We start from the raw sequence: 19,555 nt of genomic DNA, 5'->3' as shown, positions 1-19,555 counted from the left end.
CACCTTTCACTACAGTTTCAATGACTATGTAGAATATATATAGGCATAAATACTAACTGTACCCATTTCAGATTAAAAGCTCTCTGTGGTTTCAGTGGAGGCCTTTCTTATTGTAGCACACAGAGGAGAAGATAAGGGTACCTTGACTTTGTCCTTGTGGTTCCCTGGACTTTTTACAAGTACACACAGAACTGAGAACTGTTGGTGCTTTATCCAGCCAAGATGAATTCTGACTTGGTGCTTTTGCCTAGGAAAAATATTTACAATGTGCAGGATAGAAAAACCAACAGGAGTGCATTAATGTAATGCATATATACAGGGTGGGTTTAATTGATCCCACACTGGGGAAATTCACTTGTTACAGCTGCTACAGATGTGTAACACAGCAGATGAGAACAAAAGAAACACAAAATAAAAAGGAAAAAATACAAGATATCAAGAAAAAACAAGCTATGTACAGTATGGTCATACAGGCGTGGTTCAAAGTTAAATTATAATATTGCACAGGTTACAGAGGGAGGTAGTGGCATATTGTAGAAATAAATAATAAAGAATTACACGGGACAATTTATATGATTACTATTTTGGCCTCTTAAGTAGGGTTTCCTTGCCACTGTTGCCAAGTGCTTGCTCAGGATGGTTATTGTGGGGTCTATAAGGAGTACAGTCCAGACCTGCTCTATTTGAAAAGTCTCCTTCTATTATAATTTGACACAAATAGAACTGAACTGTGTGTGTTGGTTTGTGTTGTGTGCCATTAGGTGATTACAACCAAGATGGGTAACGAACAGAGCACCCTTCAGAAGGAGGGCTACACAATTGAAAAGGAAACAGAAAACTGGGTTACAGCCACAAAGGACGGTGACAGATTTTTCATAAGAACGATGAAGGTAAGTGCTGAGCGCATTATTTTTTTTAAATGTAACTCCACACTAAACAATGAGTATGCCCAGGATTTCCTTTAAGCTGCAATGAGATGTAAGCAAATCAAACCATAGAGCCTATTCTTATATACCCAATATGTTACTCACCGATGGGACTGAGACTTTAATTTATAAATCTAACATAGCAAAGGATGTCTTGTTTAGCTTGAAATAAAATTATTATGACCCTAATATAAACATCTGTGAAACGAAAGGGTTATAAACTGATATAATGCTTCTTCCTCATCTGAGCTTTCATTAATTGCATGCACTTGGGGTTGGTGGTGGAGTACAGAGCTCCCCGGGGCTCAGCTGTGGAAAAAAACACATTTGTAAATCTGTACCCTCGGATTCATAATCCGCGCCCACACACCTAACTGTGCCCACGGTTCTGTAAACTACCCACAGGCACACAGTGCATCTCGTTGGCTGTTATCATTGTCCATCATACAGTACCTGCATTAACTTGTTTGACATTACAAAATAAAGATTCATTTTCACAATTAAGAGCATCATTTTTTCATAAACACTATATGGACAAAAGTATTGTTAATTCTTGAATTCAGGTGTTTCAATCAGACCTTGCCACAGATGTATAAAGTCAAGCACTTAGCCATGCAGTCTCCATTTACAAACATTTGTGATGCAAAATACGTCGTTCTGAAGAGCTCAGTGACGTCAAAGGTGGTGCTGTGATAGGATGCCACCTTTGCAATAAGACTGTTCGTGAAATTTCATCCCTGCTGGATATTCCACGGTCAACTGTAAGTGATATATTGTATTAAGCGTTTAGGAACAACAGCAACTCAGCCATGAAGTGGAAGACCACATGAAATCACAGAGCTGGGTCAATGACTGCGAAGGCGCATGAAGCGTAAAAGCAGTGGAAACCTGTTCTGTGGAGTGATGAATAACGCTTTTCTGTTTGGCAGTCAGATGGTGGAGTCTGGGTTTGGCGGATGCCGAGAGAATGTTACCTGCCTGACTGCACTGTGCCAACGGTGAAGTTTGGTGGAGGGGGGGTAATAGTATGGGGCTGTTTTTCAGGGTTTGGGCTAGGCCCCTTATCTCCAGTGAAGGGCTATGCTTCAGCATATCAAGACATTTTGGACAATGTTATGCTTCCAACTTTGTGGCAACAGTTTGGGGAAGGCCCTTTTCTGTTCCAACATGACTGTGCCCCAGCGCACAAAGCAAGGTCCATAAAGACATGGTTTGATGAGTTCGGTGTGGAAGAACTTGACTGGCCTGCACAGAGCCCACGCCTCAACCCCATCAAGCACCTTTGGGATGAACTGGAAAGGACATTGCGAGCCAGGCCTTCTCGTCCAACATCATCATCATAAATGCTCTACAGAATGAATGGGCCCAAATTCCCACAGAAACACTCCAAAATCTTGTGGAAAGCCTTCCAAGAAGAGTGGAAGCTGTTATAGCTGCAAAAGGGCGACCAACTCCATATTAAAGTATATGTATTCAAATAAAATGTCATTACAATACCTGTTGGTATTATGGTCAGGTGGCCGAATACTTTTGTCAATATAGTGTATGTATATTTATAGCACAATTGGAGGTAGAAGGTGGTGTAAATCTGGAGGTGTATGTTCAGTGTATTTTGTTGACTATATACAGGCACACAGCTGCAGGTGCCTCTTCCAGACCATTCTTACACAGTGCTATTTTTTTTTTTTTTACAGATTTCCCCAAATGCAACATTAATCTCAGAAATGGAAACTCTCAATGCAATAATTCATCCTCATGTTACGAGCACCAAGAATTCTTTTAAAGGTAAGTCGTCAAAAATGTGCTTCACATTTAATAGTCTTCTGAAACTGTTGCAAAATATAATATTATTGTACATGTAATGAAGTTATGATAGTAAAGGTAGACTATTAAACTAGTGATTGTTTTGAGATGAATGAATGGAGGTCTTTGGAGCCAGTCAACAAACAACACAAGTCCATTTGCTACATTGACGAAAGATAATCTCCTTAAACTGAACGGACTTTTGAAAAATATAAAACAGTTTTTGTGATACAGCTATCAATAGTGAGAGATGACTCCTTTGAAAATGCTACCAGTGACTCTTTTCCCTTTTGTCATTAAGATGAAGATCATGACGTATACTACCTAGTGGCGGAGCACTGTCATGGTGGGAGCCTTGCAGAAAAGACCAAAGGGACAATACTTGATGAGTCTCAGGTATTCATGCAAAAGATATTCCATCTCTACACTTTCGTCACTTAAGTGCATCATTAAAAGATTTTAGTAACATAATTCTGATTCTGATATATGTTTATGTTTTCTAGATACTGAGCTGGATTGTTGAAATCTGTATGGCACTGCGAACCATTCATGAAAACGGCTTGTTTCACAAAAATCTGACGCCACAGGTACAGCAAATCAGTGTGTACATCAAAAACATACAAAATATGTAGCCTCTAAATGAATAAATTGTAACGTTAATAGTAATATAAATAAATCGAAACACAACTAATTACATTTATCTCTGACCATGTTGAACTTATACATACACTTAAACACCTCTTTTCTTCCCAGTGTAAATCAAACAGCAGGTAACTGTGACCCCTGAAATGTAATAACCCCCATATGAATGAATGAACTTACCAGAAACATCACTAGTTAGTTTACTGACAAAGTTACAGTTTGAGTTTTTCTTTTTTTTTTTAGAACATATTCTTCACAGAATTGGGAACTCTGCGCTTGGGTGGATTTGGAAAACTCGAGGGAAAGTACTGTATAACTCCTATTAATTACAAACATATAAAGTGTATCTATACTGTACAATATACTGTATGCATATATAAATGTTGTGTTTGTTGTTTACACAGCAATGTGAGTTCAGGAGGGGAAGCAATTAATTATCTGGCACCAGAGGTCTTCACAAGTGCAACGTATGACACTAAAAGGTAAAAAGCTTCATACCAGAATAAAAAAATTTACAGAATCGTCCAGTCCAATGTTTGTTATGTTTATTCAAAGTGTCCCTTGTCTTCACATTTGTTTTTCTACTTCATGTGCAGTATAGCAGAAAAACATTAATCATCTCTGTTCAAAACAACAATTATTTATTCTTCTGGCCAGATAAACATTTTTAGATGAATGTTAAAGTTGCTATTTGTCTGTTGGCAGTTTAATTGTAAACTAAACTATAAGCCATAATAAGGAAGTGATACAGAGTTGCACCTTAGTTGTGCATTTATTTCTTCTGTACTAGTACTAATAATAATAATACTTTCTTCATTTTGTAGTGACATTTGGTCGGTGGGATGCATACTCTATGAGCTCTTTACTCAGAAATTAGCGGTAAGTTTCCCAGAGATGATCATGTCATAAAAAATGAATGTAATTTAAAAAAAATTATTTATAATAGAAATCAGATTACAAATTACAGAAAAGTCTACAGCCACACTTGCTGCTCTGTGAGGCTGTACAGTGGGACTGAATGATTACTGACTGATGATTATAAATATACCAAGTGTTTTCTAACAATAATTCTTCTTCAGTTCTCTGCAGAGACCACAGTCGACCTCAACCCCAGAATTATTTCTGGTCCTGTCCCTCGTCTCCAAGACAAGTGGTCATCTGAGTTTCAGGAACTGTTTAGTGACATTTTGCAGAGAGACCCTAACTCAAGACCTACAACCTATGAGATTTTGGGGCGTCCCATTGTTTTACAATGTCTCCTAAAAAAGGTTTGACATAGCAGTAATTTTCCTCACTATCACAGATCCCAACCTTCTTCCCCAACTATTACAAAATCCTGCGGAATAGGCACGTAGCTTCGTATCTTAGCAGACAAAAAAAAGAAACTGTAATCCATAATAGTGACAGTAAAAAAAGACATAATCAGATTATAGTTCCATTTAGTAAAAATAGGGATTATTAACGGGATTACAATTTAAAATACAAACGTCTTTATAATAACACTGAGCAGAGGACGCATTTATAGTTAGGTTAAAATGTTTGTTGTTTTATACACAAATACACGTAATCTTATTTGTATTTCTCTCTTTCTTCTTGTCTTTAGTTGTATATTTGAAAAACGAGGTATTCCAAGAGTACCAGAAAGTAATCAAGTTACCTTACTTTATTATTGTGAGACTTTTCAACAGGTAACAGGTGTATCAGATTACATTTAAGTAACCCTCCCAGCCCTGGATAGTAGTTGTATGTTTCTGTATCTCTGACACTGATTATGTCTTTTGCATAGAGTAAAACAACTGCAGAGCACCTTCAGACTCAGTTGGGCAAGCTGAGAGCTGTGGCCGACAGTTTGGAAAATGTGCACCAGGGCGCCACCATCGGCAGTCTGGCAGGAGGAGTGATCGGAGCAGCGGGAGGGATTACCTCCATCGTGGGTCTTGTTCTGGCTCCCTTCACTTTGGGAACTTCACTTATTGTCACTGGTGTGGGAATCGGGGTGGGTGTTGCTGGTGGGGTCACTGCCGGTGCCTCAAATATCACAAACATGGTCAACCAGGCCTCTGATCGCAAAGCTGTTCAAAGCATCATCAAAGAGTTTGATGAGAAAATGAATGCAGTGGCCCTCTGGCTGCAGGAGATCAGCAAGAGTTTAGAGACAATCAACAGAGGTTGCTCAGGGGATGTGCCTACTGATGAGGACAGCAGTTTAAATCAAGAAAACTTTGCAAAGGTTGGCACAAGGATAGGTAGGGGCTTAGGAGGTGTTAGCGAACTGTTTCGAGTACTTCGAGTGGTAAACATTGGCAAAATCGCAGCACAAGCATCCAGGACAGTACGACTGGCAGAGGTAGCCACTGGTGCACTTTCTGCTTTATTTGTGGCAGCAGATATCTTCTTTATTGCCATGGATGCTAAAGAGATTCACCACATTAGACAGACAACAGCAGATGGTCAAACATGCTCTGAGATCATGAAATTTGTCCATTCCGTCAGGCAGACTGCAGACGAGTTGCAGGGCAGTTTGGATGAGATCAAAGGCCTCATTCACATCATCCCCTTCCTTGAGGATGAGAGAGAGTTGGAATGGGAATGCATGTAAAGTCGTGTTGCTTCTGGGTCGCTAAGGTGACATGAATACATGTGTTTTGTAAGATTTAATGGGGAATATCCAAAGAAAAGTATAATTAATCTTCATGTGTGATTATTTAATATAACTTTTCAAAACATGATGCCTTTATATGCCATATCAGTTCATCATAACAGGCTTAAATCTTTTTTTTTAAATTTTGTACTATTTACTATTTCCTCCATAGTTATAGTACTCTAAATCTTCCTCTGAAGTGATTATCATGACTTACTATTTTGTGTGATTACATCTTGTTTTTAACTTTGATTGGATTGTCAATAATAATTGTATTTGTGATAGTACTCCTTGAAGAAATGCTGAATATTTATTGTAAGAGTAAAAACTGGATTGCTGTTTCATGATGTTTTACAAAGCTAACAACCTAAAAAGTGGACATTTTCTGTTACAACTTGATTAATTATTCTGCACCACAAATTCAGTATATTGATTTTTCTGCCAGTTGTGTACAATGTACAGTACAATCTGACAGGTTACATATTAATTTAATATAAATTAGACACAAATAATGACTTTTGTTTTGATCTGATAGTAGCTCCGTGGTTGCTGGCAATTTGAACATAGAGTTGATTTTTTGTCTTTTCTTTTCATTATTTTGTACATTAATGTAATACACACTTTGTGTAGGGTTTAAAAAAATCTCTATTTGACGACTTATAGTTGTGCACATGGCTGTACCCAAAGATCTGACCAGTGGATCCTGGACTTTTTCACAGTTTTTTCCAGGATTGTCTCAAGAAAGAGAAATTTGAAAGATGATTTTATCACATATACATTCTGCAAACATGCATTCCTATGAGTTATTTGCCAAGCTCAATTTCATCTTGGTAACTCTAGATAATTGTGTGTAGACATGCTGGTCGTCTCCTCAGTTAAATTTGCTATAACCATATAAGTGCATTTATAATACATGGGATTGTTCTATATATTCATACTGATGAAAATAAATGCAAGTTATAACACAGATTTCAGTTCATATTTCTTTTGTCTAGGTGTTTCTGTGTCTCTGTGATTCAGTGCTGTTATCTCATAGCAGGGAGGGCTTAAGTTTAAATCTGTCTGGCTGGAGCCTTTAGTCAAAGTTTCCCCTGTGACTGTGTGGGTTTTCTCTGGTTTCTTCACATCATTTAAAATAAGATAAGATGTTCCTTTATTGATCCCCGTAGGAGAAATTCCAGTTTTTACAGACATGCAGATTATGTGAAATGGAAAATATCCATAGCTGCATGTAGAGGTGTTATTAAATAAAATAAATAAATCATTATTAGGTATAAGAATTTACCTCACTATCGCAGATCCCAGGCTTCTTACCTAAAATGTGAGAAACATCCTGCAAATAGCCTCATATATTAGTAATATTATTATAATATTACTAATATATTTGTCGTCCTGATCAACTGGAACTTTTATATATGTTTTTTAAAGTTTAAAAGTCACATAATATCGCTTTAAACAGACTCTTTATGAATGTTTCATGAGTTTAAATGTTTGCCTGTAGGGGGCAACAGAGTGTGAGAGCTCCCCGGAAACCGTAGTAGTAGTAGAAGACGGAAGTTGTGTCGCAGTGTTTACATTGTTCAGTCAGTCGCTAATAAACAGGAGCGAAGAAAGCAGAGTTAGTGGCATTTCTTTTTTAAAATCACACATTTCCCTGCACAGTTTGGGGAGCAGTCGTCGTATTTCAATGGGTGCTCACGGGGTTTTGGGGAACGAGCCCGAGTCCATCGACTACTCGGTGCACGAAGCCTGGAATGAGGCCACTAATGTGTATCTGCTGGTGATCCTGGTCAGCTTCGGCCTGCTGATGTACGCCAGAAAGTAAGACTGACACTTTAAACCCTTCACTCTGTCACAAAGCTTATCATAGATGTGCTTTAGGCGTTTGGTTCAGTTACAGTTCTCCTTCTCCTGTCCTCTCTAAAAAAATGTAAAAAAAAAATTACGCCGTACTCCATTAAAGAAATTCACATTTTAGTATTTTCTTGGTTGAATTGTTATGTACTCACTTTTTGTGGAATTATTTCATGAATAAAACTATTTTTAGGGTCTTCTGCACAATTCGGCGTATATATATATAATACTCCAAACGTAATGCAATTTGAAATGATTGTTTTAATTTAATTATTAGTGTAATCTACTGTCAGAAATTGGGACAATCATTTTTTGCACATTATTAAACTGTACATTTGATCTTTTATATATATATTTATATGTTCTTAATATATGTTGCTTGTATAACTGGAGTTTGGAACAAAAATAATTCCCCCTGGGATTATTAAAGTATTTCTGATTCTGATTCTGAAATAAATGATGGTATTCTTTATAGAGCCATTCTCAATTCAGTTCAGTTCAAAGGGGCTTTATTGGCCAAAGCAAATGTATATATATTAATATAGACATTAGTAAGAAGAAAAATACTTATAATAAAGAATAAATTAAATTAAAAGTACCCTTAGTAGCCCTGTCTCCTTCTCCTATGATTATTTTAATTCTGGGTGGTGATTTAGAGATTTAAACTATCTAAATGAGTTTAAATTGTTAAAATAAATGTTCCTTATATTATTGAATGTTTTTACATTGCACTGTCTCTCTCTAACATCTCTCTCTCTCTCTATCTCTCTTTGTCCACTTTTAATTTAGAAACAAGAGGAAGATCATGCGCATCTTCACTCTGCCTCCCGCCGCCGGCAGCAGCCCGGAGCCCAACTTCTACGACAGCCTGCAGAAGGTCCGCCTGAGACAGCAGCTGGAGATGTACTCTCTGGGTGAGCATCAGTGGAGCTCTGGACTGGTTTTACTGGGGAGAAAATGGGGCAGATTTCCAATTTGATCAACTTGGGGTCAGTAGGGGCCACAGAATGGTTGATAATAAGGTATATATGTGTATATGTTGGGTATAGTTTTCCAAATTTGGAGACATTTTTTACTTTACCACAACATAAAGTCTAGTTTCACACATCCATATTAAGGCTTATAGTCCATAATGTATCTTTCATCCGTTCTTACTGTAGAGAAAAGAGTTATAATAAGTAGTTATCAGGCAGGTTATCAGGTTCTGAGCATTAATGAAACAGTTTTATTATCTCTGCGTCTTCAAACAGTGTAGAAAGAAAAATACAGTTATAGTATTTTGAGCTTCTACATGAAATTAAGCCACTCTTTGGACTGTTTCTTTCATGCTGCCATTACTGCTTCTTGCTCCAAGTTTCCAGCAGCGTAGAGTTTGAGTTCGACGTCATTGTTGTACAGTTGCAGCTGTCAGAAAAACATGCTGGCATCATTTAAAGGAATCGATGAGCTTTAAGGCGTATGATACCGATGGGTCTGTCATCCCTACTGACACTTCTTATGTTTTATTTTGATGACCTAGATCACAATCAGTCTAACTAGGCGCCTGTGTGTCTTGCCTGTCGACTTTTTGGCTAATCTTGAGGTAAACTGTCTTTTGTTCTTCTTGTATTTTAGCCAGAAAGTTTGAGCAGCAGCAGGGCCAGACGGACAGTGTGCAGCTGTCCATGGAATGAGAGCCGGAGGGGAACTCGAACCTTTCTGTCAGAGCAAACACTCCTGCGTCCTCAAGCACTCTGCACACACGGATAGGAAAGGACTCGGATGGCTGTCGTGATCAGAGATCGTTCAGAGGCCTGCTAACTCCTATCCTGGTTGTTTCTGTTTGGCTCCTCCGATGAGGAGCCTCTTCATTCACCTTCTGTTGTCTCTTCTTCGTCTGTTATGCTTGGAGTAGGTGTCGCCGGATGGAGGGAGAAGCCAAGGGCAAAAGGGGGAATGTGGCATCGAGCAGTGAGTCTTCCTCCGCCTTGAGGAATGATAAACGTGTAACTGCAGCAGATGTCCCTGAGATACTTTTAGTAAGGCGTGAGATATAAAATAAAGTCCACCATGAAGAAATGTTTTTGCACGTATAACAAATGTCCCTTAAATTTAACATAGGTTCTAGTTATATTTGTATTTTTACTTGTTTTTGAATGTTTTCTGGGTAGTAAAATTTAAATTCTGAAATGTGAAAAATAAAGACACATTAACTGAAAGCAACTGGAAATGTTTTGATTATAAGACCTGAGTTAATTTAATAATGATGATGCTTCATTTGCTTATCATTTCATCTAGCGCCACCAACTGGTCAGAATTTACTTCACTGAGATGTTATGTGCAGTTTGACACTATTAATTTGCTGAAATGGGAAAGTTTCTCTGTGCTCACCTTAAATGTCTTTTGTCCATCTGTCAAACTTTAGAAATTAAAAATAATTCATGGATTGTAAAATGTTCCAATGAGGACGGAGTGGATGTCATTTTAGGAAGTTCTTGAACTTCTTTGTGGAAGAAAACAAACATTTCAGACACATTATTATTCCAAGCAGAGCCTTTTTATTTGTCTTAAAACATCTGGAGGGGATCTTCAGCTGTGTCCAGTACTTTGGTTTATGAGCAGATACAAAACTACTGACATTCCCATCAGCTGTACTTTAGTGCTAATTAATAAATGTCGCATGCTAACATGCTAAACTAAGATGGTGAACATTATACCTGCTTCACATTCGCTTTTACTGTTATCATGTTAGTTCAAAGCACCACTATGTCCAAGTACACAGAGCTGATAGCATGTACAGCATGTAGAGTTGTTGATGTTTGGAGCACCACAAATTAAATCCTTAAGTCTTGAACCAAAAGGAACTGCATGGAGAGGTAAGTATGAAAAGGTTTGGTGACTCTGGTCAACTCAACACTTAAAACCACTATGACTGCATTAGTGGAGCAATGTTTAACTCAAGAAGCTTTCAGAGATCACCAACCAGGTTTTATTTATACAGTAAACTGCTCCTGTTTCATCCAGAGTCAGGAAGTTGAATAGTACGAACTGATGCAGCATGTGTACTGATAACAGAAACAAGACCTCAAGCATACAATAGATAACCCTGGTCAGAAAATGATGAAGGATATGGATATTCCGTAATTATCAATACAGCAACAGGAGCCAGAGAAGAGAAATATACAACACACACATCTGACCACCTCTCGCACCTCTTTGGCAAAAGTATAAAAAAAAAATGCTCCAGGCATAAAATTAATTGTACAAAGCGGATTCCCTTGCGTCTTAACTCATGTAAGACAATTGTCGGAACAATACACAGAGTATAAAAATAACCTGTTTTTGAAACGAAATATAAAAAACGCAATTATGTACAAAAAAAGAATCAGGCAGCGAATCAGGTTACAGCAACAAAATAAACAGTGTTCATTCACACAGTACAGCAAGCGGATTCTTCACAAGTAAAAAATAAAATTCAAGTGGCAGGAACAAGCGTGATGCTCATCTACAATGCAAGGTGCTTTATTGAACAGCGAACCCTCAGTGTGGACCACGAGGGCAGGCGTCCGCGGCGCCAACAGAGAGCGTGCTGGCATACTGGGACGTCCAGTCTCTGAGGAAGAGCTCCTCTGCTTGACTCTGCAGAGTCTCTTGGCCTTTTTTAACCTCAGAGCCGGTCTGGTTGACTACCAAGCCCACGCCGGCTGTCTGGGTGAAGTAGTTCTCCGACCAGTTGGACGTCCCTGTGCACGCAGAAGCAGTCAGTTAGATTCAATGACAGTTGGAGGAACTAATAAGACGAACATCTTTCTTTTCTCACCACCACATTGGTTCCATTTAAGAAAATATCTAGTAAATACTAAAAAGCTAGACGGTAATCATGTTGGCTGCGTGTATTGATCTTTCCCACATTGTGCGGTAAAAGATTATTTACTGTTTGAGTGTTTGGAATTGTTTTAAGGGTCAATAAAATTACAGGGTTATAAATTAGCAACACCAAACTTTGTTGTGCAGTTAAATCTGCAAAAACTTTTATTTTATAAGACATTCCTGTCTATAACCTAAAGGCCTAAAAAAGCTTATATTTTGCGGTGCATAAAGAATATTTAAATATGTTTAATTTCATATTTAAAGTGATTTCAGCCAACTTGTTTAAAAGGGAGACAAGCTGATCTGCTCCTGGTGGAATTGTTTTATATTACTTCTGTTTTTATGACTCAGTTCCAGACTTAAATGTCTTGATAAGAGGGACATGTATTTCTTCTCTGAACAAAGCGTCACATTTCATAGCTAATGATAAATTCAAAATAATATGCAAGAATACCAGTAATTGTATTTGTAAGAGTAAAAAGTACAATATTTCCCTCTGAAATGTAGCAGAAATATAAAGTACAGCACCTGAGCCTGTCCCAGTTGATACTGTTCAGTTTGAAGTAATAAGTGCTAACAGCGTACCTATATAGACCACTCTGTCTGTGACCATGTACTTGGCATGATTGACTCGTGCAAAGGGAATCTTCATCTGCTCTGCTGTTGAAGGCACTGTGAAGATTTTCTGCACAGAAACAAAAAACGGCAGGAGTTTAGGACTGATCTCCATCCTGTTAGGGGACACTGCGTCTCAGTCACCGTGCAACGTACCACGTCGATGTCACACTTCAGTGGAGGCTTGTTGAGCACCAGCAGGGACTGCAGGAAGGTGAACATGGCGCCAGGTGAGTGTTTCCAGCAGCTCACCAGGAGTCTCACCTGTACGTCTCTGGTGCAGGCTGCAGCACGCAGCGCCGAGTCGATGGCGGGCCAGAACCTGAGAGACAAACACACAGCTTGATCAGGGTCCAGGAACTAGTCTGTATCAAATTGCTTGTTACTGTAATCCCCGTATCTAATCATTTAACTTGATTTACTATTGTAACCTGTAAACATTGCTCGTCACCTGAGTGGCTCTGTGTACTCAGACAGAGGAAGATAGTCCATGACAGAGATGTAGATGAATTTCTGGGCGTCGTCGATGACGGACAGGATGGTGGAGAGATCATCTGAGCGGCCGCGAGCGGAGATCTGCGGAGGGGCACTCTGCAGGAAACGGATGTAAGACAGGAGGTAAGAAACCATGGGAGCAACCAGAGAGAGGAAGAAGACTCTAAACACAGCTGGATGCAAAGCTGGACACACCCCTCGTCTTATCCAGAACGTCAGAAATACCGTTATATCAATAAACTTTATAAGGATGGGAAGGAAATACATACCCATTAATTAGGATTTACACTGTGCTTTTACTGATTTGGATGAAAAGCTTCAACACTAATAATATAATTCCACTTAAATCTGCACAATGTCAGTTACTGATCTCGATTTTGTATTCCAAAAGAAGAAATAGTCCTGTATTAGCCCTTAAAATAAATTCATGTTTTAAAACAACCAAAAGCCCCTAAATTTTTTTTAAAAAAAAAAAGCAGATTTTTAAAGGATTCCTCTCGAAGGAAACTTACAGACAGATAGACTTGAGCAGGCACACCGTTGAACTTCAGGTGCAGGGGATTCTGGGAGCTGGACAGGGCAGTGAGACGAGCCGGCCAGTACGGTGGCAGGGAGCCGTTGCTCGCGCCGCCGAGGCTCCAGTACACCCCAAAGATCCGAAACGCATCCTGGGCCAGACAGCTGCAGTCCTCCACCGACAGGCCGACCTCCTTCACCTTGATTCAACAAAGCACACAGGAGGAATGAATCCGGTTACAGACACAACTACCACTGAGACTGTATGCAAGCAGTGGGGGGTCATCGGCCTGCTCCAGGAAGCAGATTTAATGAGTCATGAATTGGATTTCCTGATTACAACCTCTGAACTCTAAGCAGCAAGATTATTTCAGTCAATATATAGATCAGGAAAATGTCTATTTATCCACCTTTTGGAACTAAAATGGCCTTCACTTAATACTAACCACTAATAATAAGCTTTAAGTTGCTTATAAATATTACTTGCTTCTAATGAACACATGAATATCAGGCAGGCATTGATACCACAGCTGTTTTAGTTTATTACACAAGTCTGTTACGTTCAACAGCGCACAGTCTGAATCTACAAACTGCTGTCTCATTGTAGCGCACTTCATTTCACTTGTGTAATAAAACACTAAGTTAAGGTGCTCCAAATAAAAGTGCCTTTCTGCTCAGTTGAATCTGAGACTGGAGAGTATGTTTTATCTGCAGTGAAAGAGCTTTTACCTCAGAGTCAGGCCCATGCTATTAACTGTCTGGGACATCAGATCTACAAATCTACAGTAATTTAATCTTTGAGTGAACTGTAATGAACCTCTTCCTCCTGATGCAAATGATCGCTCGGGGTAAACGTAGTGACGTAATGTCTTATCCCGTGCCCCCGCTGACGCAGATACACTTGAAAATGCACATTTTTCTCCGTGTTACCTGACTTAGAGAGCGCCAGTCCATGTTGGCACTACCCAAGTACAAGTGCTTTTGATCCACCACCCACAGCTTGGTGTGGACAATGCCTCCAGTGACAGCCTTGAGGTCCACCTCTCTGACTTCTGCACCTGAACAACAAAAACAAAAAGCACACGATGAGAAATCACTGCAGGGTTATAACCCCCACAATGTTTCCCGTTTTGTATCTTGGTTTAAAAAAAACAACAACTGATGAGTTAAATTAGTTAAGAGAAGGTACAAACATCCAACGTTTTTTATGGATAGAGAATTCCCAGACACATTTTCTCTTTTGCTCTTAATTTTAAATTCCTGAGGGCAGAAATGTATCTAAATCTCACGTTTGGATCAACAGGGTGAATTTGTTGGCTCTCAGTGGTGATGGGATGCTATTTCCTGTCTGCAGCCTCAATTAGAGACTCAGGGCTTGTGTCCATATAGCGTTTAACCCATATAACCCTGGCAGGTTGCTGGGGAGAGCTGGGATGAAGTGCTTTTGTGGCGAGAGAAACAATATCTTCTAGCAATTCGCTGTAACAAAGCTGTTGTAGATATCGCCTTCTGCTTTTTCTATGTTTTACTTCTCTTCACTTCACCCAGTTCAGGGTCTGCTGTCCACTCTGTGTATGTATGTGTGTGTGTGTGTGTGTGTGTATAGGAGCTGTTGTCACCAGGGAAATATGTAAGTTCAAGTTCCCCATCTAATATGTGACTGGTTGCAGTGATTACACCAGTGCCTCTCAGTTCAGCTTTAATTTGTGCTGCACACAATAGAGAGATGACACAATGTGCTCCATGTTATCAGGTAATGATGGTGTACCTGTTGCTGCTAATTCTGCTGTGTCTAGAGTTGAGGTCTGGGGGGCGTTGACGGCAATCTGGAGTTTCACACCTTTGGATTCAAGTTGTTTAAGCTGCTCAAAGACCGCTCTTCCCTGCAGAACATGTGGAAATGTATAATAACACATGAGAGCAGGGATCTCCATCTATATATAAAATATAATATAATCCAGCCTTTTCTATTAGTTTTCTATATATATTTAAACTACCCCTTCATACACAATTAAAATAAAAACTCTACATTCAGAAATGATAAGAAAGGAGCACAACAAAGAAGATATAGAAATGTACAGAAACTGCTGTTTGCGTTGCTCTTTCTGAAGTGGGCCTCTTATGAGATAACAATACCAGCAGTGACCACAAGCCGATCTGAGTTCGGGTCAATATATTCAGTTATAAATGCTTGATACGCTGCGTCACGAGACCAGGGCACTACACTGAACTAACCTGAGAGTCAGTGGACTCAGCGGAGTCGTTGCCTCGTAGTGTGAAGTAGAAAGCGGCGATGTTGACCGAGCTGTCGGCCTTGTCCAGCAGATGTAGCCAGCTGTCTGCGATGCTCTGTCTGGGCGAGGGAGTAGACGGGTAGAGGCCTACAGGGATGCTCTCCACCAGACGCACTCTGAGTAAGGGAGAGGAAAGCTAGAATCCAGTCATCATTTTAAATACAACAGCTGTTCAACCTCTGAGCTCTGATAAGGCAAGTTTCACAAATTCGACTTATACAGCAAACAGCTCAAAAGAACAACATGTGGATCATTTTCTTACCTACAGTCAGTGCTGCAGGGCTCTGGCACTAAGCCGAAGCCCTCCAGCATGTTCAGTTCCAGCTGAGCTGTGAGCTGAGCCACAGACATGGGAAAGCCATAGTGCCAAACATGCTGGCCAAACCCCCCTAGGAACAGCAGGGTGGTGGGCAGGATGTAGAAGAGGGAGAAACTGGAGCACCCAGAGCTCTACAAAACAAAAGCACAGTTTTAACTTGTGAACAAATGTGTAAAGTTTGACAGGAGAGTGGGAAACAGCTGAGGACTGTGCTTCATACCAAAGCTGTTACTGCATACAGGGTGTGGCCAAACTCCCAATTTATATGCGTGACTCTGTTGAGGCCACCGAGAACAGTATGACTGATATCTGTGGAATCTACGAGGCAAACACAACAACATAACTCACCTTGGCTGATCGAGCTTTCGCAGCCTTCTCGGGTGCCACAGGAGAGGTCGATTCATCAACACCGGCTCTTTCCATCGCGGGATCTGAAGGCTCCAACTCGCTCGTAAGTGGTAATGCATGAAGCTCCTTCACCTCTCCTGACTCACGGCCCTCAGACTTTTCGCCTGCCGAGTCATCCTCACATTCAACGTCTGACGAAGATCTGCTGTCCTTTAATTCAAGTGTGTTCAGCGGTTCCGTCTCCCACGGCGGCTCTTCGTCCATGATAGCCTCCTCTTTGCTCAGCCCGGGTGCCTGAAGGATCTCCGCAGTCTCCGACTTTCTGGTATCTCCGGAGGGAGAGAGGGTAACCCTGCTTTTAACCGCAGCATCGTGCTTCTCCTCTGTGTCTTTCGGTGGCTTTTGGCTGATGGGGCCCTCATGTGGAAGTAGAGATATGGGGGCGTCCGGGAGGGTGTCAGCTACTAGTTCAAAGGTTTTGCTTTTGTCTGGTAACTGTTGCTCTGACCCTCGCTCTGGTCTGAGTGCGGGCCTGGGGCTTACAGTCATAAGAGGGCACTGCACAGACTCAGACAGACTCCAGCTCTTTGGTGTAGTGATTAGAGAACTATGGGCCGCTGCAGTGGCGTGCTCCGTGCTGATGAACGGAGAAGGGGCTTCAAAGCCGATCTTGGGGGTGCGTACCGACAGCAGGGGGAGTGCGGTTTCTCTGCCGTCGCTCGGCTTTGACTTCGAGGCCTCGACGCTTCCACTTCCAGCTTTCTTGGGAGGCTGAGCTACGTGGACGGGGGTATCTTTTCTGGGAAGAGGCAGCTCCCGGTCCTGGCTCGCACTGTTAGGTCGTTTGAGGAAAGTAGGGATTCGGGAGACGGGTTTCCCACCTTTGCGGTTCATTTCGTCTCTCTCTTCAAGCTCTCTTCTTGCAGCCTTGTCGTCAGCCCAGAAACGGTCCAGCACGACACTACAATCCTTCAGCTCCTGAGGAAGGCAGAACTTTATTAGAAAAAAAACATGCATCTTGTTTGCATGTATAAAAATGTATCTAATATAACATCTCTCTCATTATGCACATTAGTTTTAACCCAGTGACTCTGAATAGCTTCATAAAAATACCTTTAGTTGCACACAACACCCAAAATACCTTTAGAAAACACTAGCAGTTAAACATCAACAGACATTTTCAAACTCCTCCAGTCTTTTGTTCCTTGTCCTGATAATATTTCCACCTGTAATTACCTTGAGAGGCGTCTGTAGCACTGCGGTAGCTAGAATAGCCACACCTATTCAAATGAGCTCTCCTGTCTGATCCACCTCAGCACGGGCCACCACCGCGGACTGTCGTCGTCATGGATGTCAATATTTGTTTATGAACGTGTTGCCGTGGCAATGGCATCTTTTCGCAATCCACAATGCTTTGTTTTTTTCATAAATACACACTGACACAGACGGCAACCACCTGGCATTTTTCAAAAGAGACACAGAGGGCGGTTCATCGGGGCGCGGCCGGTCTGCTGGTCCTGTTTCTGTGGATGCTGCTGTAACTTTACAACAAGATGTAATTGTTGTCCTCCTCCCATTAACAATAACCGCTGACATGTGACTTTCTTTCCCAGCAGTATTTAATTTACGTTATATTGACTATGTAACTGAATATCTGCCACCTGATTCTTTCCTCTGTTTCACACCTTTTTACATGTTTTATTAATGATGGATGGATGAGCGTCTTCGGTTTCAGGGTCCTGTTATTGCTCAGGCTGGCTCTGGTATGACTGCTGAGAACATCGTGAACATTGTGATTTCTGCTGTGAAAAGGGGCCTAATTCAAACACTGATATCTGCAGTAAGATAATATTGGTTGATATGTCGGTCTAGTTCTAAACTAAAGCTTATGAAATTCACCCTTTAAATAGTGCAGCACTGCATATAACATCTGTACATAAATATTTAAACTCAAACTTTCGGCGCAGGGTCAATTTCCAGGGTTATTAAAATATAATATAANNAAACTTCCCCTTCATATGCAATTAAAATAAAAACACAATTCTATCTGTGTATTTTGTTTGGTACAGAATAACGTCACAGGTCAAAGGTGTTTGTTATTGCTTTCAAACGGTTGATAAGAAGAGAGCAGGTGTCGGAACTGCATTTGGTGTTTGAATAAAAACAACAAAGCTCATAGAAAATGATCAGTTTCGTTACTGTGTGATGTTATCTTTCAGAATATGACGCTTTCTTGTAGTAATTTAACTTATTGCGAGCAGCAGCCCCAAGACAATTTGAGTTTGAGAGCCCCGACTTAAAATCAGTATGTGGACAGAAAGTAAGGTCATATCTAATACTTCTTAATTTAAGTTTTATATATGTTTCATACTTATTCTTTCAAATAAATGTATCTCTATTACTGTTCAAACAATGCTGAGATCTTTATTCTCATGATAAAGGTTTATCATGTTGTCTTGATGTGATAATGATAGAAAACAAACATATAAACACACAAATACTGACTTTAACACAACCTAAAGCCTCCAGTAAACGGTTCAGCTCTCCTGTTTTAAATAACTGACTCACGGGCTTAATATATAATCAGCTTTATTCCTCCACAAGCAGATAAAGACACTCCTGCCTGACAACCCTTCCTGACGTTATTCCTCTCTCCACATGGCTGAATGAACAGGAGTGGTGCCACGCCCAGGCACAACTGTAGACAGCTTACTGGGCCTATACAGCTGAACATCTGGCAGCCAGAGGTGTGTGTTTGTTTGGGTTTTCTGTAGGGTGAATTATAGAGTACCGTAACATCCGCCTCCTCAGCAGTTTCCTCCTCCAGCTCGGCCACGGGACTCGGATGCGTCTCCATCACTTGGCTCTGGAGAGAGTCTGACTCATCCGACTCCTGACGGGACAAAATGAGTTATATGTGCAGAGTTAATGAGGAGGAAACATCAGCTTCAGTTATATACAGGTATACAGAGAGATATCAGATGAGATAAGACAAGATAGACTTCAGAATAAGAGTTATAAATATGTACAATACATCTTTTTATACACAGATGTGACATGGAACAAAAGGAGGCACAGTGTAAATAAATACAATTGCACAGGACAAAACATATATACAGCAGTGTCATTTAAAAGGTGAATAAAGCTATAAATAAAGAGCATTACATTATACATTACAGGTATAATATAATCTTAATTACACTGCACAATAAAGATATAAAACAGTGCTGCCTGATGCTACATTAAGCCACAT

The 19,555-nt window shown here is 40.3% G+C and overlaps 3 protein-coding genes across 4 annotated transcripts; 2 read left to right on the top strand and 1 right to left on the bottom strand.

Annotated features, from left to right (window-relative positions):
* Positions 1-770: 770 nt before the first annotated feature.
* Positions 771-6,944, top strand: LOC118333655 (serine/threonine-protein kinase Nek5-like). Of its 2 annotated transcripts, XM_035669395.1 has the most exons (9): positions 771-890; positions 2,621-2,711; positions 3,031-3,125; positions 3,233-3,316; positions 3,615-3,676; positions 3,776-3,853; positions 4,196-4,250; positions 4,451-4,639; positions 5,158-6,944. In XM_035669395.1, the coding sequence occupies exons 1-9, from the start codon at positions 777-779 to the stop codon at positions 5,968-5,970; spliced, it is 1,581 nt and encodes a 526-aa protein (XP_035525288.1). In that variant the 5' UTR covers positions 771-776; the 3' UTR covers positions 5,971-6,944. The 2 variants fall into 2 exon arrangements, with proteins under 2 accessions (XP_035525288.1, XP_035525287.1); XM_035669394.1 differs by having other exon boundaries at positions 3,615-3,853.
* A 600-nt stretch (positions 6,945-7,544) lies between these two features.
* smim19 (small integral membrane protein 19) lies at positions 7,545-10,064 on the top strand. Its single transcript, XM_035669553.1, has 3 exons — positions 7,545-7,833; positions 8,656-8,780; positions 9,481-10,064. Exons 1-3 carry the CDS (start codon positions 7,700-7,702, stop codon positions 9,537-9,539), a joined length of 318 nt encoding a protein of 105 aa, XP_035525446.1. The 5' UTR covers positions 7,545-7,699; the 3' UTR covers positions 9,540-10,064.
* A 253-nt stretch (positions 10,065-10,317) lies between these two features.
* On the bottom strand, positions 10,318-19,195 carry pld7 (phospholipase D family, member 7; the record flags this gene model as incomplete). The annotated part of the gene is given in 11 exon segments (XM_035669551.1): positions 10,318-11,588; positions 12,301-12,400; positions 12,487-12,652; positions 12,782-12,921; positions 13,338-13,541; positions 14,272-14,399; positions 15,110-15,224; positions 15,577-15,751; positions 15,898-16,085; positions 16,303-17,280; positions 19,094-19,195. Coding segments are annotated over 11 exon segments (2,499 nt in total), but the record flags the coding sequence as incomplete, so codon positions are not given.
* Positions 19,196-19,555: the final 360 nt, after the last annotated feature.

Source organism: Morone saxatilis, unplaced genomic scaffold, assembly GCF_004916995.1.
Source record: "Morone saxatilis isolate NCDOM2014 unplaced genomic scaffold, NCSU_SB_2.0 Contig22, whole genome shotgun sequence".
Classification (NCBI taxonomy): Eukaryota; Metazoa; Chordata; class Actinopteri; family Moronidae; genus Morone; species Morone saxatilis.
This window is presented reverse-complemented; position numbering and strand designations above follow the sequence as displayed.